This window comes from Panthera leo, chromosome A3, assembly GCF_018350215.1.
Source record: "Panthera leo isolate Ple1 chromosome A3, P.leo_Ple1_pat1.1, whole genome shotgun sequence".
Lineage (NCBI taxonomy): Eukaryota > Metazoa > Chordata > Mammalia > Carnivora > Felidae > Panthera > Panthera leo.
In genome coordinates this window covers 65,990,731-66,013,438 of record NC_056681.1, presented here as the reverse complement: position 1 = coordinate 66,013,438, position 22,708 = coordinate 65,990,731, and the positions used below count along the sequence as shown (strand labels likewise).

At 37.1% G+C, this 22,708-nt stretch overlaps 2 protein-coding genes across 6 annotated transcripts in view; one reads left to right on the top strand and one right to left on the bottom strand.

The window, feature by feature from the left end:
• Positions 1-18,818, top strand: part of PIGF (phosphatidylinositol glycan anchor biosynthesis class F) — a 33,397-nt gene extending 14,579 nt beyond the window's left edge. For 3 of the 4 annotated variants that reach the window (XM_042932195.1, XM_042932196.1, XM_042932197.1), the window contains exons 5-6: positions 3,961-4,069; positions 18,479-18,818. In XM_042932195.1, coding sequence (XP_042788129.1) covers positions 3,961-4,069; positions 18,479-18,592 — 223 coding nt within the window. In that variant the 3' untranslated portion in view covers positions 18,593-18,818. Of the gene's footprint in view, positions 1-3,960; positions 4,070-11,819; positions 12,604-18,478 lie in introns of those variants that run through there. The other variant, XM_042932198.1, reaches the window with a different exon arrangement.
• Positions 18,819-18,884: 66 nt separating this feature from the next.
• RHOQ (ras homolog family member Q) overlaps positions 18,885-22,708 on the bottom strand; it is a 34,719-nt gene continuing 30,895 nt past the window's right edge. The window contains exons 3-6 of one of the 2 annotated variants that reach the window (XM_042932200.1): positions 20,854-21,018; positions 20,441-20,536; positions 19,370-19,476; positions 19,098-19,185 (exon numbers count right to left, since the gene is read on the bottom strand). In XM_042932200.1, the coding sequence (XP_042788134.1) occupies position 19,185; positions 19,370-19,476; positions 20,441-20,536; positions 20,854-21,018 (369 nt within the window). In that variant the 3' untranslated portion in view covers positions 19,098-19,184. Of the gene's footprint in view, positions 19,186-19,369; positions 19,477-20,440; positions 20,537-20,853; positions 21,019-22,708 lie in introns of both variants that reach the window. The other variant, XM_042932199.1, reaches the window with a different exon arrangement.

Sequence of the window (22,708 nt, the reverse complement as noted above, 5' to 3'; positions counted from 1 at the left end):
CACTCCAAGGCATAGGCTTGTGAAATTTTAGATAACCACCAGGAAAAAGATGATTCTGAAGGCTACCAGAGAGGGCAGTGTGTGTTGTAGGGGGGTTGGGGAAGTGGGGGCACATGTTACCTAGAGAGGACTGGGAGCCAGAATGTCTGAACTTTTCAGGTGGGAAACAGAAAATAATGGAGCAATGTCTTCAAACTTCTAAGGCAAAATGATTTCCAACAACTACAATAAAGTCATTTTCAGACTTTAAACGATCTTTAAAATCTATTTTACCCTTTCTCAGGAATCTACTGAAGGAGGTGCTTTAAAAAAAAAAAAAAGGAAAATAGAAAGTCTTGGAATTTGGGAAGCAGGAGACCTAAAAGCATTGAGAGAGGCAAAGGGAATTCATAGGATGATGGTGTAGGGAGCTTACAGGACAGTGGCTGTGCCTCAGGCTTAGAGGGCAACCAGTCCCACTCGCAGCAGGTGAGGTGCCCTCCACAAGAGAAAGGGAAAACAAAGAACACAAGAATTTAGAGGTGATGTTTAGTTTCTTTAGAATATTTGAGGATGATTTAGTGACAAGTACCTAAGCAAATAGAGATTGAAAAAGAGGCAGTTCTTAACATCCAAAGAAAATTTAAAATCTATAAGAAAGGAAATGTGACTGTGGTTTATTGTGTGGTTCAGCTATGACAAACATTTTCATAGTCATATTAATGTAGATGCTGTGCTGTGGATTCAGCCAGGAGGAGAGGATGTTACCATCAAGGAGGGGATGGTGAATCAGAGAGAATGAGCACATGGTGATGGGAGGCTTGTGGGAAGAGTGCTAAGTCCTCTTCTTCCATTGTAGAAAGCAGGGAGGAACTAAGTCTTGCAAACTCTATACATAGTGTACGTTCTTTACATTCGAGAAACACGAGTTCATAGTGTTTCTGCCTTGGGAGTGGATTTCAGGAGTGGGGAGGGATGCAGGGAGGGATTGTTAGTAGGTGTGCTCATCTAATACGATGTGGGACCTTAAAGGTGCTTATATATACTATGGTTTTGATAAATGCAAAATTTTAATTTTACAAAGATAGGCTACACAGTTTTTCTATTTTTAAAACCAGCTCCTGTTTCCTTTTTTTCCTATATTATATGCAAGATCATAAACTCCCTTGGGTGCATCAAATAAAATGGAGGACAGCCTCTTGCATGTTTGCACTTTTTGTAACAAATATCAAATGGCCTCAGTGTGCTATAAAAGTGAAAAATGTGAAGACATGGATCTTGCCCCTCAAGCCCAAGGAACTTGGAGCTTAAAGGTTAGATAAGACATGTACATAACCCTTGTTGAGACATAGCTTTGATCATCTCTGCCTTGATTTAAAACCTTCAGTGGCTTCTTCAGTTTGACTTTTCAGGCTTTCCTAAAATCCTAACCCTAATTCTACCACAATGAGACACTGCTTCACACCCACTGAGATGACTGTAATCAAATAATAACAAGTATTAGAGGGGTGCTTGGGTGACGCAGCCAGTTAAGCGTCTGACTTCAGCTCAGGCTATGATCTCTCAGTTCACGAGTTCGAGCCCTGCATCAGGCTGTCTTGCTGTCAGCATGGAGCCCACTTTGGATCCCCTGCCTCCCTCTCTTTCTTCCCCTCCCCTGCTTGTGCTCTCTCTCTGTCTCTCTCTCAAAAATAAATAAACATTAAAAAAATTTAAAAGAACATTAGCAAAGATGGGGAGAAATTGGAACTCTCGTACACTGCGAGTGGCAATATAAGATGGCTCAGATGCTTTGGGAAACAGTCTGGCAGTTCCTTTACAAGATTAAACACCGTTATCATATGACCCAGGAATTCCATTTCTTCGTATATCCCAAAGAAAAATGAGAACACAAAACATGCACATGAATGTTTATAGTGGCATTATGCATAGTAGCCAAAAACTCAAAAAAACTCAGATGTCCAGCTGATGCATAGAGAGAATAAATGTGGTATATCCATACAGCAAAATGTTATTTGACAATAAAAAAGAAGTATTTTCAGGTGCTACAAAATGGATGGATCTTGAAAACATTCCACTAAGTGAAAGAAGCCAATCACAAATTCCATTTATATGAAATGTTCAGAATAGGCAAATCCCTAGAGACAGAAAGTGGTTGCCTGGGGCTGGAGGAAAGGGGAATTGGGGAGTGAGTGCTAATGGGTAAAAGGGTGTCATTTTGGGATGATGGTTGCACAACTCTAAATGCACTAAAGACCATTGAATTGTGTGCTTTAAGTGAGTAAATTGTATGGCTGAGAAAGGGCTATCCGGGGCAGGTTTTCACTGTACTCAGTAAAGGTGCTATTTTTAAAAATCCTAACTCTAACCTACTTACCCAGGCTTATTTCCCATTCTTCCACTCAGCCTCAACCACTTTTACTTGAGTTCTTTCTGTCTGCAGTGCAGCTCTGTCTCCAGTTTGTCAAGCCCAGATGCCACTCATTCTCCCAATTCTGATGGAACTTCCTCTTCCATAAAATGGGAGAAGTAAATTCTTCCCAGCAGAAAGTAAACCTTACTCTCAACCTCTCCCAGACTTTATGTCTCTAGGCACATCACTTTATGTATTGCAACATAGAGGACTTATGTGTTAAGTGAAAGCTAGTCAACATTTGTCAGCCACAAATAGTCAAAAATTAACCCTAGAAAATCCTTTAAATTGCCTGAACAGTAGAGTTCCCTCTTTACGTTCAACTCCCCAGTTTTTTTTTCCTCCAGGATTGGGACAGATCTCTGTTTTGTTGAATGCTAGCTGAAGAAATTGACTTGCATTTTTAGGTGTTATATAAAATAAAAAGAACAGTGAAGCCCAGCAAATAACACAGATTGGGACCTGTGGTGATTGGTTCCAACCTTCTTCCAGTCCTGATTTTCAGTACAGACAAGCTAAAGCTCTTATCTTGTGTAGGTGGACCAAGGGGGAGTAACGAGAGAGACAGGTGACAGAGGGATTGGCTTAGGAACTGACTTGTCATTTGGGGCTACTTTAACTCAGTGTATATTTTGTATGTAATGGCCCATTTCTAATGAAAGAAGTCCTCTAACAGAAGAAATGTTTTCCTTTTTTCCCACACCGGCTGGAAAAAACTGCTTTTCATAAACTTTATGTATAAGAACATTTCATTTTGAACAAGTGAATATTTGGACCCTACTTACTGCACTGTGGTGGGATTTTACTCTCCTGTAACCAGACTCATGCTCCACATGGCTAAGTGGTCACACTGTGAGAGGCTGAAACCCAGACCGATTCAGAATGGCAGAATTCTGTCTTTTCACCTTTACCCCCTAAGATACACACTTAATCAATAAGGATGGTAGGCGAAATCATTGGATATTTTGAAATCTGTTGTTCTTGTTCTCTACTCCTGCCCCATCAAATAAATAGTGTTGATTTGTTTACATGAAATGTGCAATCAGAAGAACTAGTTGAATAAGTGATGTTCCCTCCATGCAGTGGAATACTAGTATAGCTAGTATAATTAACAAGGGAAAACAAAACAGCAAAATTGGGTTTATAAATATGCATTTGAATTTTGATAAAGCATGTATACATAAATGCATACCGTTCCAAACAAAATTGTGTATATGTTTGTGCATGCATAGGATATTTCCAGAAGGATATGTACTACATTGGTGATAGCAGCTACTGCTAGGAAGGGACCCAGAGTTGATAAGGGTGGGAGGAAGTCAGCTTTCACTGCAAATTCTCTTCCATATTGTTTGACTTTCGCCATGTGCTGCACATATTACCTTTCCCACTGAAGAACATTTATATTCTCTTACCGATTACTTGTTAATAGTTCATGGTAAATATACGCCAATTCGAGATGATCGTTAAATGAACAGAGCATATATGTGTAGTGTCAGTTTGCACCACTGTTTGATTCTCTAGCAGCTAAGGTATATACCACCAATGATTTACGTATTTGTGTTTTACAGAGTTACATCCATTTGGGAGAACAGTCTTCAGATCACTACAATTTCTAGTTTTATAGGAACATGGCTTGGCGCCTTCCCTATTCCACTCGATTGGGAAAGACCATGGCAGGTTGGTTTCAGCTACTTAAAACAACAAAATAAATGTTTGTACAGTGATGGTAAAACTGAGGAAGCTAGCCAGTATGCCTGTATAAATGATGTTGTTCAGTTAAGTAGTGATGCCACTTCCCTGTCACTGTAATCTCGGATACCTCTTATTGGCCACAGGGCCCATTGGCATCCAGATCAGCCTGGTTCTGTCTTCCAGCACTATTTTTTTCTACATGCATAAGTGAATAAATAAGCTTAGTTTATGAATATTTATAGGAATTTTTTAAAAACAAGGTAGAGTTGCAGAAATTGCCTATTTTCAACTTAGATGTTCATTGCCTTTGTGCTCTTAGATTCGTATTTTCTTAACTTGATTTATGGCCAAGTTGAATGTTAATTTTGAGAGATTTTTTAAAAGCATATAGCAAAGTACATTTTGAAGTAGGGGTACATGATATCGAGGGGAAACTCATAAACCTCAGGTTTTTGTTTCTGATCACGATAGGAAATAGCTAATAAGCTAGGTTAAAACACTATGAGTAAGTGTTCTTTTTATTCCCATTTTACAGATGAGGAAACATATAATATTTCGAAGTGCACCAAGCTAGTAATGAATATATCTTTGTCTTCGTTTTTAATGACTTCGTAGTATGCCATTATATAGTTATCCCTAAATTTATTTAGCAAATTCACTAGTGATCCTTTAGGTTATTGCCAGTATTTCACTATCATAGACAATGCTGTGATTAACACCTTGAATCCATATTTTCATGGATTTTCCAGTTATTTTCTCAAGATAATTTTTCCCAAATGGAACTGTAGTATTAAAAACCATACTTTCTTTTTTTCAACATGAAGAGAATTGTTTTCCTATTACAAAGACAGTACATATTTATTTAGAAAATTTAAAAAATATTAATAATTATAAAGGAGAAAGGAAAAATTATCAAATATCCAACCACCCAGAGGCAACCCTCATTTCATTTGTGTTTTGGTGATAATTTGTGCAGTTCTGTCTGTGTATAACTATAATGTATATGTCTTTTTTTTTTTTTTTTTTAATGCCCTGTCCTTAGTCACTTTATTGCTAAATTAAAGAAAGACTTTTTAGACCTTACTGTCAGGGCTTCTCTGAGCATTAACTCACTGGAAACACACTCTTTCCCTGCTTGAAACTCTTATCTTGACTTTCTACAACAACAGTGTCCACAGCTTTTCTTTCTACTTCTCTAGTTTCTCCTTCTCAGCCTCCCTGAGAGCTTCTTCCAGACTACCTGTTCTTAAAACACCAGTATTCCCTTGATTTCTAACATCTTTTTTTCTCTCACTCTCCCTGCATAACATTATTCATTGGCCATGACTGCAACTAAAATATGGCCAATGAATCCTGAATCTTTATCTCCTGCCTGTGGCCTCTGAACTTCAGACTCATAAATGCAACAGTGTGTTCCTCTTGAGGTTCCATAGCTACCTTGAACTCAATGTACTTAAAATTCAACTTTTTCTTTCTCCCCCGTGATGGAAGTAGCACTGTCATCCACCCATTTGCTCCAGTCATCAACCTGAGAGTCATCCCTGATACTGCCTTCCCTTCACAGCTCAGATTGAACAGGTCACTGGCCCTTTTGATTCTAGTGTTTTGTTTTGTTTTGTTTTTTACTTTTTTTTTTTAATGTTTATTTATTTGGAGAGAGAGACAGAGCGGGAGCGAGGGAGGGGCACAGAGAGAGGGAAACACAGAATCTGAAGCAGGCTCCAGGCTCTGAGCTGTCAGCACAGATCCTGACCCAGGGCTTGAACCCACAAACTGTGAGATTATGACCTGAGCTGAGGTTGGACGCTCAACTGACTGAGCCACCCAGGTGCCTTGTTGATTCTAGTTTTTTAACATCTCTTGGATCTATCTTCTCTCCATTTACATTTAATTCTATAACTTGTACAGGCGTCTCTCATCTTGCTTTATGTCCTCCCTGCCAAACCATTCTTTACATAGCAAACTGCAGACCTGATCCTGTCATTTCTCCTGCTTAAAATCTTCCAGTGGCTTCCTCACTGCTTGCCTTGAATAAAGTCCAAGCCCTTTGGCATAGCTTATAAGGCCTCTATGCTCTTGTCTCTGCTTAGATGTGTAGGGCTGTTATTCAGATCGCAGCTCTTCCATTTACTGTGTTATTGAACAGGTTCACTGTAACATGGAGGCAATAGTTGTGAGGACTAAATGAGATTATGTGTAAGAAACGTTAGCTGTTATCTTAATTCATAATTAATATCCTTATTTATTAAGTCTTTGGAAAATAGTACTATCATTTCCTTAGATAAATTCTTAAGGTGGAATTGCTGGGTATGCATTTTTTAAATCATTTTATTTTTTCCATCGTGGTAAGTGTACTCTTTAATCCCCACCCCCTATTTTCCTCATCCCCCCCCCCCCACCTCCCCTCTGGTAACCCATCAGTTTGTTCTCTATAGTTAAGAGTCTCTTTCTTGGTTTGTCTCTCTTTTTCCTTTGCCCGTTTGTTTTGTTTCTTAAATTTCACATATCCATGAGATCACATGGTATTTGTCTTTCTTTGACTCATTTCACTTAGCATTATACTCTGTATATCCATCTGGGTCATTGCAAATGGCAAGATTTCATTCTTTTTTATGGCTGAATAATATAACCGTGTATATATGTGCCATATCTTCATCCATTCATCAATCAGTGCACACTGGGCTGCTTCCATAATTTGTCTGTTGTAAATAATGCTGCTATAAACATAGGGGTGCAAGTATCCCTTTGAATTATTGTTTTTATGTTTTTTGGATAAATACCCAGTAGTGTGATTCCTGGATCGTAGGGTAGTTCTGTTTTTAATTTTGGAGGGAATGTCTGTACTGTTTTCCACAGTGGCTGGACCAGTTTGTGTTCCCACCAATAATACACAAGTGTTCCTTTTTCTCTACATCCTTGCTGACACCTGTTATTTCTTGTGTCTTTGATTTTAGCCATTCTGATAGGTGTGAGGTGGTATCTCATTGTAGTTTTGATTTGCATTTCCCTGATGATGAGTGGTGTATATATGTCATTTTTAATCTTTTTTTTTTCCTTCAGTAGTATGTTATGGAGCTCATTCCTTGTCAGTGAACATTTACATATATATATATATAATATTCCATTATTTGGGTGAAATCATATATCAGTTTCTTATGAATGAACATTTAGATTGTTTATAGTTTCACAATTACTGTTTTACTGTTACTAATTATGGTGATTATTATCATTTTTAAGCATACATCTTTGCATATTTGTCAATTTTCTCTAGTATAATTCCTAGATAATAGCTGAGTTAAATTTTTGATATGTATCTCACTTTCCAAGGAAGGGCTTTAAAGGGATTTGGATTATATGTCTTGCACTTAAATGCCTATTTTGAGTCCATTCTTTGTTTTCTAGTAGATGTCTCCTAGACAGACAAGTTGTTCTTTTATGTTTAGTAAGTCTGGTGGGTTTTCCCTTCCCTATTCTATTCATCTATTATGTGTTATAGACATCCCTGGAGGTTTGTGTCACTGATACCCTTTTCAAGATTTTAGTACTGATAAAGGTTTTTGTTTATATTTCCTTGGCCATCTCAGTGATCACTAGGAGATGGAGACTCATTTGTACTCAAGTTACCATCTATGGAACTTAATTTCATGCAACAGGGTCAGTGATTTCTAAATTGGAGCAGGACAATCAAAATCATTGAAAAGTATACATAGCAAGTTGTGTTTTAATCTGTAGTAGATTCATTACTTTCAGATACATGCAATTAAATCTAAATACAAATTATTGATATATAAAACACTATGGGCTATCAGCTTTAATGAGTTGGTAAGGTAAAGTGTGATTAACATGTCAGTTTGCATGTAGATGGAATATTTCAGAGTGTAAATGTTTGATATTTTACACCTGTCTAAATCATAAGTAGAAGTAGAAACTGATATGTGGGGAGTAGATGTGCCTTTGTAAAATCTGGGTTTAGGTTTGCATAGAAAATATATATGTTGATGATTTTCAATCTATTTATCTATTTTGGATTGTCCAGGCTTTTAGCTACCTACTCTCATTTTTCTACCTCAGTGCTTATTTACAATAAGAGGTAAGCTAGATCCAAATCGATAGTTTACTTTTTAAATTAATGTAAAGTTTCCGTTTGAATTATTGACTTTTAAAAAAGATTTTCCAGCTTGTTAATTTCTGTAAAAAGTGTTGGTCTTCATTAAGAATGTTTGATTCAACTGGAATATTACTAGTTCTTTTTTTTTTTTAATGTTTATTTATTTTTCAGAGAGAGAGAGAGAGAGAGAGGGAGAACTGGGAAGGGGCAGAGAGAGAGGAAGAGAGAGAGGATTCCAGGCAGGCTCTGAGCTGTCAACGCAGAGCCCGATGCAGGGCTTGAACTCACGAACCGGGAGATCATGACTTGAGCCAAAGTCAGACGTTCACCCAACTGAGCCACCCAGGCACCCCTATTACTGGGTCTTTAATTGTCTTTACTGTTGGGTTGTTTTCAGAGTGTTCCAGGTTAATGACCTACATATTCACTATAATCTTTTTAAAATTATGAAATCTACTGTTGGTGAAATGATAATGTATAATTAATCATCTTTATTCATATAATAATCACCTGCTCCTCTCTCTTTTAGCAGTTACTTGCTGACAAACTAGAGAAATGATGAGGCTTCATTTTTTTCTTTCACTTTTTAATTTCAGCAAACAAGTTGTTTTGTTCTGTTCTTCATAAGTAACTACATAGAGTAAGTACTCAGTGTGGCTCTTGATACTGACAGAATCTGCCAGAGTAACAAATAAACCTGATAAAGAAATATGGCATTACCTCAAAATGGAGATTTTTTCTAGAGCAAAATTTCATAAGAAGAGACTACTGTATATACTTAATATTATCTAAAGCATAACATGTATAAAGAAGACATTTTAGTTCTCTGTTCCTTTTATTTGTATTCTAGTCAGAGGAACAAGAGTATCTTGTCAAGTGAGTATTTCTTCTTTAAAAACACACATACAAACAACCCCACAAGAAAACATTTACATGTATTAGTTCAATTTTCTATACTTTGAACTGAAATCTGACTTTGTATAAAGTTCCAGAGGCCAAACATAAGGTTATAATGATATGAGTTCTGTATTGAGCAATTTCAAGCATATTTATATTTCTAAAATCATTTCATCACCAAATGACTAAGAAGGTCTATTGAAAATATGTAATCTTGGGGCACCTGGGTGGCTCAGTCGGTTAAGCGTCCAACTTTTGGTTGAGTGTCCAACTTCTGCTCAGGTCATGGTCTCATGGTTCATGGGTTTGAGCCCTGCATTGGGCTGTGTGCTGACAGCTTGGAGCCTGGAGCCTTCTTTGGATTCTGTGTCTCCCTCTCTCTCTGCCCCTCTCCCACTTGTGCTTTGTGTCTCTCTCTTTCTCTCTCTCTCTCTCTCTCTCTCAAAAATATTAAAAAATAATATTTTTTAAAAAATATGTAATCTCAGTGAAAAAAGTTTTTTTCATTTACTAGTATGAATTTTAAATAATGACAAGTGACAAAAGAGAGTAGACATCTTTAAAGTTCGAGGGGAGCCTTCTCTTGCAGGTGGCAGGAAGAGGATTTGATTAAAGAGAATATGGTATGGTGGCTACCCACAACCATGTTGGTCATTTTTACTGTTTTTAAAAAAAATATTTGCAAGATATCTTCTCTTCCCTGCTTTAATTACTTGCCTTTAAATATCAGCAAGAAAATAAACATTTAAATTGCCTGTAACCCAGGCAGCCCCCTTTACTCCCAGAGAATGCTCATGGTTTTATAGTTACTGACAAAATAAACATTCTGACTGTGGAAAACCTTTGTACATTATAATTATTTGCTGTAGCTAAATAGCTACGTAAGTTCCTACTGTGTACAAAGCATATATTCAATGTAAGTATAACAGGTAAATATTACACAAGACTGGATTTAACTGATAACAATAATTTAGATTCAGATTTAATATGCTCTAAATGTTTTATAGAATAGTTATGAGATTTTTATCTTGAAAATGTCTTAATTCTTTATCAAAAATGCCAGTGTTTCATGTTATTAAAAAAAAATGAATGTGAGGTTAAGAAATGTTGGTTATTCTGAGCAAAGGAAATTTGCCATAAAGTTTTTAAACCCACTTGTTTTATTAATAGGTAGATAATGTGATGATTAAGAGCTATTGCTAGGTTCAAATCCTGGCTCTGCCACTTGTGAGGATTAAATTATATAATCCTTCTAAAGTACTTAGTTCAGAACCTGACACATAGTTACTGCTTAATTAATGTTATAGGCATTTGTGACCTATAAAAGGACTAGTTTAATGACTGTATTTTTAGCATTACCATAAAATACAAATTCCATTATTTGGGTTTTCAAAGTATTGGAGAGCGCATTGATTGCCTCCTTGTGTTATTTGTACTGCCCAGGTTTAGGATCTAACCCTGATTCTCTTTATTGCTGGGGACTCAGAAACAGCTTTTGTCCACCCCTTCCCTCCCCTTCCTTTCCTTTCTCCCTTCCTCCCCTTCCTTCCCTTCTTCTACCATTCCTTCCTTCTCTCCTTCCTTCCTTCCTTCTTTTTTCCTCCCTCTTTCTTCCTTCCTCCCTCTTTCTTCCTTCCTCTCTTTCACTCTCTCTCCCCCTTTCTTTCTCTTTCTTTCCCTTCTTCCTTTCTAAAAGGCCATAGTTTAGATCTCCTTGGAAGAGCTTGAGTAGTTATTATATTGCATTTCTTTCCACAAAAGAATTTCATATAAATGCCATGACCACTGGTGGTGTATGTATTTTAAACCATAAAATTTAATACACTTGCAGGAGAGAATTTGAAGTTAATATTCAGAGCTTTTGTGCCTAGAGAACCTACAACTGCCTTTAAACTCCGCACTTGAGTGCTGCTATCTCTAAAATGGAATTGAACCAGATAATCACATATCTTCTGAGTATACATATTTCCTATAAAGTTAAAAAGCAAAATTGAGCATTTTTTAAAAACAATTTAAAATTGTTTTAAAATATTTGTACTTATTCCCATAATCTATATAAGGCATTGTTATATTTAAAAACACTTTTTTGTTTTCTCTAGTTTTAGGTTAAAAATTTTGTGAAAAATATATATTCATTTTCTAAAGTCACAGATGCTACAGATAATGCATAAATTGAAGCTAGGGATCATAAGGATTACTGGAAATACTGCTAGAGTGAGGGATAAAACTAAGATCATGGATTTAATTATTAAAGGGTGGCATGTTTTTAGGTTAATTGGTGTTTCTGTTATCAAAGGTATTATACAGTGTTGTAGGCAGACCAAAATAAAATACTAACATATGAATAGGATTTATGTTTCAAGCATGAGGAAAAAAAACCCCTATATAATATTTAACTGACAGAAAGTGTTTTATATTTATTTATTTTTTTAATATGAAATTTATTGTCAAATTGGTTTCCATATAACACCCAGTGCTCATCCCAACAGGGGCCCTCCTCAATGCAATGGTTTTTGTATTTAAAAGGTGGGTTCATTGTATGGTAATCATGCTGATAATACTCTGCTGGCAGGACTTCCACATGAGAAAGACTGGTGCTAGCCAGGTTAATTTACTTGCACAATCTTGGCAAGGAGCACTATAGGTTAGCATCACTTCAACAAAAAGTTGCAGGTTGGAGACTACACACCTCTCCACAAATAGCTCTTCTAAATGTGTGCTTGGTCATAGGAAAGTGGTAGGGTATGCCTGGATCGGTGCAGACTTAAACCATAGAAATGCATTCGGGTGAGTAGATTCATCTATAATGTATTTCTACATCAGACAAGAAATAGCATTTGCTTTAAGAACATCTGGAAAAACGCATCACTAACAATCAAATACACAGGAAAATACAAATGATCATTTAAAGCTAGTGGAAGTGTCATCAGGCTTTGAAAGATGAATTGTGTCATGCCAATGGACATTTGTGGTAAACTAAAACATTAAACGGTAGCTTGTGGGAAATTTAGAACTAGCTCCCTGGGTTTTATCTTACTTTGTTATCTGGAGGAGCCAGTCATCCTAGTGATTGTGAGTTGTTCTGTTTCTAGGTTTTCTGATCTGTAGAAAGATCAGTTTCCCTAGGATATTTATGATATCCTATACCTTTCCAAAGATTACAGTTCTGTTGCAACACGTATTTTTAAGAATTTACTGTTAAAATTGAATATCCAAAATCAAATCATCTTAGTTTCAACTTAACTGCTTGGTTTATAGTAGGGGCTCAGTAGTTTTGAGTGAATGGAGTCATTCGAGTGAGACTATTACAAATGACACACACGTCTACCAGTGGTTGGTTTAAAATCAGTTTTTGTACTTATGCTTCTTAAAGTTTACAAAAACTGACAGCCAGGAGCAAAACGTGCCCTTCTATTTCTGAGATGAGGCTACATATGGTTAATATAATGCAGTGTGTTGTATGGCTTTTAGAGTTTTCCTGTAAGCTTTTACTCCCCAGACATTTCATGTGAAGATTGGCATGTATTAAAGAGGATTACCAAGGCAAGGGAATAGTTCCTATAGCACAGTATAACATTGCTCATGAACTATTTTATTTGTTCTAAACTGCCACTTCTAATTATTACCTAGCAGTGTCAGTTACCTAAGAAGTACTTAGTGACCATATAAGGGTTTTTTTTAATAAAGTTTATTTATTTTGAGAGAGAAATAGAATACGCGCACGTGAGTGGGGGAGAGGCAGAGACAGAGGGAGAGAGAATCCTAAGCAGGCTCTGTGCTGTCAGTGCAGAGCCCAGTGTAGGGCTCTATCCCACAAACTGTGAGATCATGACCTGAGCCGAGATCAAGAGTCAGATGCTTAACCGACTGAGCCACCAGGTGTCCCAGTGATCATAGAAGTTTAATTTTTTCAAGTTAAAACATATAATATACAAAGTGATACCAATGCATGGTGCTTCACAGCTTTCATGACAGATTCTAAAATAGTACAATTGCCCCATGTTTTAAGTACAAGAGGTACTATTATCCCTGTTTTGCACATTGGGAAACTCAGGCTCCAATGGTAAGCGACCTGGCCAAGGCCACGCAGCTAGAAGTGGTTCCACAGCATAGCCCATTCCTACCCCACTGACTGTGCTGCTTACTCCCCAGAAGAGCCAAAGAAAGCTCCTAAGCAAAATATTAAGGATTTTTTTTAAGTGGCCTAATGTTTTATACAGTTATTTTAAAACTTCTGTTGAATATCTGAAACTAATTTCAGAAAAAAATCCTCCTCTAATTTCAAATACCTGATCATCACTTTAGGACACCTGCGGTAGCTCATAAACTGCCATAGTCAGTGACTTACCCGACTAGCTGTCACGTGGTGGCATCAAAACCTGTGGACGCCATTTTGGTGACAGGAAAAGGGTGAAAATCTACTTGCATTTAATATGTATTAAAGGAACCTAAGTACTATTGTGCAGATTATAATAAAATATATTTAAGTTACTTACTCTCAAATCACATAACAAATGCCATCTACATTACTGAAATTGATCCTTAAAATGCTGAACCAAAATGTAGAGGGTCACTGTATTACTTTGGCTGACTAGAACAGTTAATAATACTTGTGAGGTTCGAGTACAGTGATTCTTCACCAGGAGTCCATAGGTGGGGGGTCTGTGAGCCCCTGATATTATATGACATATACATACAAAACCTGTGGATCATGTTTGGCAAGAAGGAAACATGAGTTCAGTTCGATGTAGTTTTTAAAAAATATTTTTAAAGTACTTAAAAAATTTTGGGAAGCATTTTTTTAATAGGATCAGCTTCAGAGACTGTGTATTTGGGGAAATGATGGTGTTCTAGATTATAATGGCAACTTAGATGTGCCTACTGGGAATATGAACTAAAAGATTATTAGCAATTTATAGCTCACATGTACTATGTGCCAGATACTGTTTTAGGCATGGTGCTAAGTACCACATAGTGCATTCTGTCGTTTACTCATTACAGCAATCCCCGTGAGGTGGGTTTTATGATGAGGTACGTTCCTCACTTCACAGGTGAGAAACCAAGGTACCGAGGTAAGGTGACTTTCACAGGGTTCCATATTTAATAAATGGCAGAGCCAAGATTCAAATTCAGTCTAATACAAAAATTAGAGTCCTTAAATCATTCTGTACCACTTAGAACATACTTTGAAAAGTCCCAAGACTATATAGATACATCAATAATGCCTGATCAGAAGAGAGCAGTGTGGTCTTCAGGTGGAAATAAGCTTGAGTAATTTTGAAATGTCGTTCAACCAGCAAGAATATTGATTTAACTGAGAAAACATACAAAGTTAAATATGTACTTACTGAGAAATTGTTTTTTAGCTTATTAGGGTGGAATTGTTTTATTTCTGAGGTTAACACAACTTATTGCTGATATCATGTACCTAGACCCTGTAATATAGGCCTTTCTTAATGTTGAGTATTTTAAGGGAACACTGACCTTTTTTGGTTTAAGTGATGGAAAAACAGTAAAAAGTCATTTGGTTCAGAGAAAGGATAATAGTAGTACTCTAAGCAAGATGCTTTGTTCATGTGATGTAGCTACTCATTTTTAAAAATAGGTTTTCTAACAGTTAATTGTAATAATTTTACCCACTTGCATTAAATTTTGTCATGCAACAGGATTTTTTTCTTCCATTTAGTGGTTAAAACATTTTGCTACTTTATAAAAAACTGGATAAAAAGAAGGTGGTCATTTTCATGGCAAACACTTGTGAATGACTTTCTTTACATGAATGTCTTTGAGTTTTCTGTTTTCCTTAAACAAAACAAGATAATTATATATAGCTATCCCAGATGACCATAATTTGGAGAAATGTCTATAACATTGTGGTTGGATTGTCTGTTCAGTAGATGATACCACAGTTGTTTTAAGCCTACTTGTAGCATGAATGTTAAACTTCAGAAGCATCTCTGTGTGTGAGACAAGTACACAGTTTTAAATGGAAGACCCCAAGATCAAAGTACGAAAATGCGTGATGAAGCTGGGATAGTTTGATAAGTCATTATGAAATCTGTTGCCATTGTGTAGTTTTAAATTTTTTAAAGCAGTTGTAAGAAGCTTAGTAGGAAATTCAGTCATGAGGACTTTAGAGGAAAGGTGATTTAGTGGGCAGCCTCCCACTCAGCTGCTCTTTTTTGCCATTCCCTATCTTGGGGATAAAAAATCAGGAAGGTTGCCCTTAAATGAAGAAATTCTCCTTTAAAAAAAATGTGTTAGAGTTAAGGGCTACTTATTTCAGGAAAGTCAAGCAGGAAAACCTGATCCATCACTAGCAAACAGTCTTCAAAGCCAGTCCAACATTTTAACTTGCTGATGGCTTGGATTTCTTGAGAACTGAATAAATAGCAAGTGTTCTAAGCCTTCGCCCCTCATTAGACAAAACTTTTAAGCTAATATTTCATCTTTGGCATTCCACCGGAGGTGCGGTAGGCAGCTGTTTAAAGAATGTGCGTGTGACTGTGTATGTACGTGTTTGGAAACAAAGAGCCATACTGAAATTACAGAGTGATTCAAGTAGAAGTGACCCAAATTGGAATCTGGCCGGGATTCACGAGGGATTATTATTCTGTCTACACTTTGACAATGCACTTTTTAACAAAGTGCAGGTGCTCACACTTGGCTGGTGATTAGACTCACAGCATGAGAAACAGAGGAATGAGTATTATCCCAAATGTTTACATTGGGTGTTAAATAAAAACTAAGGTAAGAAGTTCAATGCTTTACATAGATAGTAAACTATGCATATTATTTTATTTATAACCCCATGTGTTAAAATGGGACACTGTTAAAGTAACAATCACTTAAAAAGCAACAACCAACAAACCAGTATTTAATTTGGTACTTAAAAGTAATAATTAGAAATCAAATGGAAGCAATGCCTAAAGTAACTAATTCACAATAAAAACCATTAATTCAGGCTCTACTTATTAGAAATAAGATAATTCAACATGGGCTAACCTAAAATGTATCTGTAGAGACAAAAAAAGGGTACAAGTTAGCAAAGTATTAAATAAGATTTCAGGGAGCCCCTAAAATTACTCTTGAGAACTTTAGAATTGATTATATGCAAAAAAAAAATTAACGGTACGTTTCTTTTAAATTCATTCATACATGACCTTATTTGAAGCAATGCATTTGCATTAACTAGCAAAATTCATGTCAGTCAGATATTTTTGAAGTATTTTATTTCCCAGATATTTGACTACTTTGAACTAGTTGTTCCAGTGATTAGTCTCAATTTCTACTGAAACTTAAGTCTTTAATGAAGACATGCTTCTGAAAATAAGGCAATTTTTCTATAATCTGCTTATGAATAGAAAACAAATCTTTGGTTTTTAGTTAAAGTGACAGGAAGGATTGAGTGCAAAAAGAAATCCTAAAGAACCAAAGCAATGAAAAGGCTCTTAATAAGCAATGGGAAACTCCAAACCCCATCAAGGTCAATAGAGTACCTAAGGCACCTCAGGTTCAGATGATACAATCATCTTTGCTTAGAGTTCTAATAATCTATGTACAGGATTTTTACCATCTTAAGAATGTGCAGCTGAAAAGGTAAGGTCCAAAAAAAGAAGAGAATCAGAAGAGTTGATAAATGGGGGAGATGTTGGAGATCCTCTCGTTCTACCTCCCATGTTTATAGATGAGGAAACTGAGGCCCAGGCAGGAAACAGAGGTGACATCAGAGTTTGTGTTTCCAGATTCCTAGTCCATTTCTCTTGGGGCAGGACAAATTCTAGCTTTTAATTTTAACTGGCTAGTAAACCCAGGTGTGGAAAGTTTCAGAGGTGAATTTGAGAAAAAAAAAATCCCCATCAAACCCCCAAAGTCAAGTTGGAAATGTATAATACTTTACTGTCTTAATTCCTTTATACCATGTGTTGGACAACTTAACTCATATACTAATTGATTTATGCAATTATTTTCAGTTCTAAAAATAGCTAATTAATAGACCCAAATTAAGTGAGAAAGTACATAAGGATTCCATTTGAGCATACATAAGGCCATGGTACTTAATGTGAACCATCACTTCTTGGGAGAAGGAAGACATCCACTGTCCAGTTCAGAAAGAAAGTTCCTGACTAGTTATCCAGTAGACTCTCCACTCTTCAATGGGGAAGATGATGCTTGTATTTTTAAAAATCTCTACAAAGCTCACATACAAGACAGTACATCCTAGATTTGTGACTGATAATGAGCATTTAAGGCTGTCATTTTCAAGTATAAAAGTTTAGTGTTCCATTACCCAATCTGTGCAATAGACACAGCTATTAGCTCAAGTCATGGAAATTAACAGAAGCTCACCAAAGACATAAATAAATCATAATTTAGTCAACAGCAAGTTTAAATGTAGGAAAGACTGGAGAAAATTTTATGGGTTAGATTATGCTTCTCTGAACCGCATTAATTTGCTCACACGGAAACTTTTTGTCTAACACTATTGTCTGTCGCATGGCACGTGGAACAAGATGGATCCACAGCAGACCAAACAAGAAAGCTTAATTAGGTTATAGAACTAGTAATTAAGATGGTTCACCTCTAACACAGTTCTATGGCCTGATCCCCCAGAGAAAGATTAGAAATGGCTCCAGTATACCAAGTAAGCTGCTCAGATGAACATAATTTTTTTTAAAGCAGGGCCTTTCACCTAGGGACCGGCATGCACTGCTTGCGGATGAAAGAAATCAACATTATTTACACTTCTGGCTTGCTTGATGTAATAGTGCGAAACGTAACATGGCTGGAGAAGATAGGTATTTAGAAGCCAGTATTTAACTGACGCTCTAGGTGTGTACTGAAGTTGTGGCTCTAGAACTCCTGCTATGGTTCCAATACCTGTGTCTGAAAGGTGACATCAGTTTTATTATGGAAGTTGCTTTGTTATAAATTCCATGTAACATGCTTGAATTCTAGGTCTGTTCTCTTTAGCACAGATTCAACTTTCTTCTACTTTGGTCAACATACACTTCTCGTTTCATTGTATATATAAGTCAAGGTGGAAATTAAAGAACAAAATTGCCAACTACTTCAGACAGCTATATCGAGTCCAGGATTATGACAAAGTCTGACCCAGAATTTTAATTTGTAATTTTAGGATGTATCTCATGCAGTTTGGAGAGCATCAAACTAAATCTACAGTCGCCAGATGCCTTGTTACAGCTGAATGCACATAAAAATGTGTACATTTTTAGTGTTCGTGATAAATGCAGTTATGACCTTATTACACTTTTGGCATTCTTTAAGAAAGCACATTAAGCTTTAATATAGAAATATTTAGGTTACACTTGTGCTCAAGTAATAATAAAACAGTTGTTCTTTTTTGATCTCATACATTCTCTCCTCAGGTATGGCCCATCTCCTGTACGCTTGGAGCGACCTTTGGCTACGTGGCTGGCCTTGTGATTTCACCACTCTGGATATACTGGAATAGAAAGCAACTTACATACAAGAACAATTAATTGGAGCAAAGGGAGAAGATATTTCTTTGTGCAGATTCCATAAAGACTGTGCAGAAATGTATATGGTCTAAGCCAGGCAGTTCCATTTACAGCACTGTTGTGTTTTTTTTGTTTTGTTGTTTTTTTTTTTTTTATGTAGTTACAACATGATGTGATTGTAGCTTTTTAAACTATGAAACCCCTGAGAGATTGTACCTTCTAGTTGAAATAAAGTATTTATAATAGATTGTGGCTTCAGATGCTGTTTGCTGCTTCTTGGACCTTATTTAAGAAACATTCTTAATGAATTTTATAGAATTCTGAGGACAGGGTTTTTTGGGTTTTTTTTTTCTTTCAAGTTTTAAACCGCTTCATTATCAGATGTCTGGGTATAGCTGTAGCATTTCATATGCTTTTTGAGAGAAATGGACAGTTTCCTTGGCCACTGAAGATGTTTCTCACGTAATCAAACAACAGTTTATACATCTTGATCCTATTCTTTTTTTTACTGTGTGTTTCTTTGGAGTTAAAATGGCTATGATAGCCTCATCAAAAACAGTCTTCAGTCCCTTCTGGGTTAAAGCCGAACATTCCACATAACAGCATGCTCCTATCTGGGAAAGAGGAAAAAACACCACAAACATATAAAATCTTTCTTACACATTTGGTATGATGCAACACACCATTATAAGGAAAATGATAAAACACAGCCGTGCAGAAAGAATGAAATCATTCATAGTCGTAAAACCCAGGAATTCTATGAAAATTTATTGCATCAAGTATTTACTGGTTACCTACCATATGCCAAGCACTGAATGTCTAAACCAATTTGTCAATGAAGCTATCTGTCTTTTTGTTTTAGGAAAAACTGTCCTCCAAAAAGTTTTCTTGCTTTCTTCTGCCTCCTGATAGTACATTTAAAAAGACTTTATTAGATTCTGTTTCCACAAAAGACCTATTAAAGTCACATCTGAAAAATAGAATCCAATAATGTTAGGGCCAAACAGAAAAAAAGTAAGCCTAGCTTCGGGGAGAGGAAGAATAGAAGTTAAAAGTTATTGTGCACAACACAGTTGTATATTTTTTAGAATGCGAATATTCTCTATCTTTCATAAAAGGGTGGAAGAAAATTCAACACGCTTCTTTTCAAACCTAGTCATACATTTTTGCTTTTAACTGCAGATTTAAACTCATCCTGTGCCACACCACACGCACTTACTCCATGCGTCTTAACCAAAGACAGAGCCTGCGTTGGCACAGTACAAATGTTTAAGTGATTAAAAAGGGCTTTTTTTGATGCCTCTTTCTACACGTGACTTACTAGGAAAATACTGCTGGCAGCGTCGTGCAGGTGTAAGAGCCTGGGCTCTGCAATCAGGCCTTCCTCGCATTCCAGCTCCGCCATTTATTAGCTATGGGACTGGACAAGTTATCTGACATCGCCACGCCCGTTTTCCCTTCTGTAAATAGGGAACTGGTCAGACCTACCCGAGGAGGTGCAAGGATTACATGAGATAATGCATGTAAAGCACTCAGCACAGTGCCTGGCATACAGCAAACGCACAATGTTAGCTTCTATTATTACCGAAGCTTGTCTTACATTCACTTTTATTTTTATTTTTTTGTTTCTGTTTTTATTTTTGAGAGAGAGAGACAGAGACAGAGCAAGTGGGGCAGGGGCAGAGAGAGAGGGAGACACAGACTCTGAGGCAGGCTCCAGGCTCAGCTGTCAGCACAGAGCCCGACGTGGGACTTGAACTCACGAGCTGTGAGATCGTGACCTGAGCCGAAGTCAGACAGACGCTCAACTCACTGAGACACCCGGGCACCCCTTACATTCATTTTTAAGTTCCGTGAAGGTTCTATTACCTCTTTTGCTAGTTTCTGTCCTTGTTCCACACAAATGGGTTTTTCTTTCATATCATTCAGTCTTGCTAAAGTTTTGGGGTCATCTCGGAGATCAATCTAATCAAGAAAGTTCAATATGTCCCATAATGTTACAAGTCTTTAAAGATAAAGCCTGTAGTCCCATTTAATCCCCACATATCAAGAAGAGAGTAAAAAAGAGAACTTCACTTCTAAAACCCCAACTAGTATGATTGCTTTCCTTTGGCACTACTTTTCCCAAATTCTTATTTTTCTACAATAAATAGAATGTATTATAACTTGCAGCTGAGATTCAACGTGCATTATCATTGGCTAAACTTTAGTACCATTTGAGAGCAACCCCACAAGATATGCCAGAGACTCTTCTTCAATGGGTAAAATCAAAGCAGACATACCTGAGTTCCTATTAATAAAAAGGGTACGTTTGGTGCGTATTCCTTAAGTTCGGGTACCCACTCCTCTTTCACATTTTGAAACGAGGCTGGATTTACCACAGAGAAGCATATAAGGAAGACATCGGTCATTGGATAAGATAAAGGCCTCAGACGATCATAGTCTTCCTAAGGAAGAGAGAAAAACCTCATTAGTCCCATTTCTTTAGTTTATTATGTATGTAAGACTACACGGTCAAGGAAGCAAAGTCCGGAGAATTCCACAAACAGGAAGTATGACACTCCACATAAAACAAGAAAATTCCATTTGTTTTGTTACTCTTCCTCTTGAGGTTAACGGTGGGCTAAGGATGTGACAGTATCATTGACAACTACAACCAAACTTGGAGAAAATATATTGTGATTAGTAAAGCTGTCACTAGAAACACTGTAAAGAAAGTTTGCACAAAGAATTGATTAAAGCTAGAAGTTGTCAGAGTATTTTGGTTTAAAATGACTAACATGCCGAATGTGTACTGCACGTCAGGACGTGATCCATACGCTCTCCCCTGCGTTACTCATCTCATCCTTGTAACAATCATATGACAGAAGTACGATTAAACCTGTTCTCCAGTGTAAAAGGAGGCACAGAAGTGAAATATTCTGTGGAAGGAGCTACAACCAGAGGAACGGACATGGGATTCAAACCCTGGCAGTTTTACTCCAGAAGCTGTGCCTTAACCACTACATATCTTCACCGAGACCTTAAATCTTTGCTTTCCCTCTTTATATAGTTCTCTTTAATTACATGTGAGCACGTGTGTGTAAATTTACAGATAGAAAACATACAAAGTCAATGCACAAAAATCCCCCTTTCCTCTTCAATTTCCATTCCCTTCTCCCACTGTAGGTGTTTTCATGTGTACCTTTCCGGTTCTCTTTCCATGCATATAAACCCAGAACTGTCCATATTCAAACATCTGTACACAGAAGAGATCAGTCTGTGTTGTTCCACATCCTTCAAGTATTTCTTGGAGATCTTTCCAAACAAGAATATATTAGACTGCGATATAATTTTATTTACTATTTTTTTAATTAAAAAAATTTTTTTAATGGTTTTTTTTGAGAGAGAGGGGCAGGGCATGAGGAGTGGAGGGGCAGAGAGAGGGAGACACAGACTCTGAAGCAGGCTCCAGGCTCTGAGCTGTCAGCACAGAGCCCGACACAGGGCTCGAACTCACAAACTCCTGATCCGAAGTTGGATGCTCAACCGACTGAGACACCCAGGTGCCCCTTCCTTATTCATTTAATTTTAGAGAGAGAGAGTGAGCATGTGCATGAGCACAGATGTGGGGGAGGGGCAGAAGGAGAGAGGGAGAGAGAGAGAATCTCAAGCAGGCATGGAGTCCAGTGCAGAGCTCAATCCCACGGCCCTGGGATCATGACCTGAGCCGAAATCAAGAGTCTGGATGCTCAACCAATTGAGCCACCCAGGCACCGCTAGACTGCTATAAAATTTTAACCTGCTCCTTTGACTTCCACAGAAGGAAGGGCTGTCCTATCGATGGCTGTTTTAGCATCTCTCTATCACAAAAGGCAGAGGATCCTGTTTTGCTTACACTACTCTCTATGACACAAATATTCTGCTTATTTACATTCTGGAGAGCGAGCTGTCAGGACTCTATTTTTGTCGTGGTTAGATTCTCATCTGGTTTCAGGGAAGCTTTATTCTTCGTCTTGGCCACCACCCTTCACAACTAAAACTGCACAAACACAGAACTGAAGTTGTATTAAAAACACTTTCCACTCAGAGTTCAGCAGTACATTTCCCTTGCGGGACAATTTTCTTTCCATGTCATCTTCCAATGTTTTTCTTAAT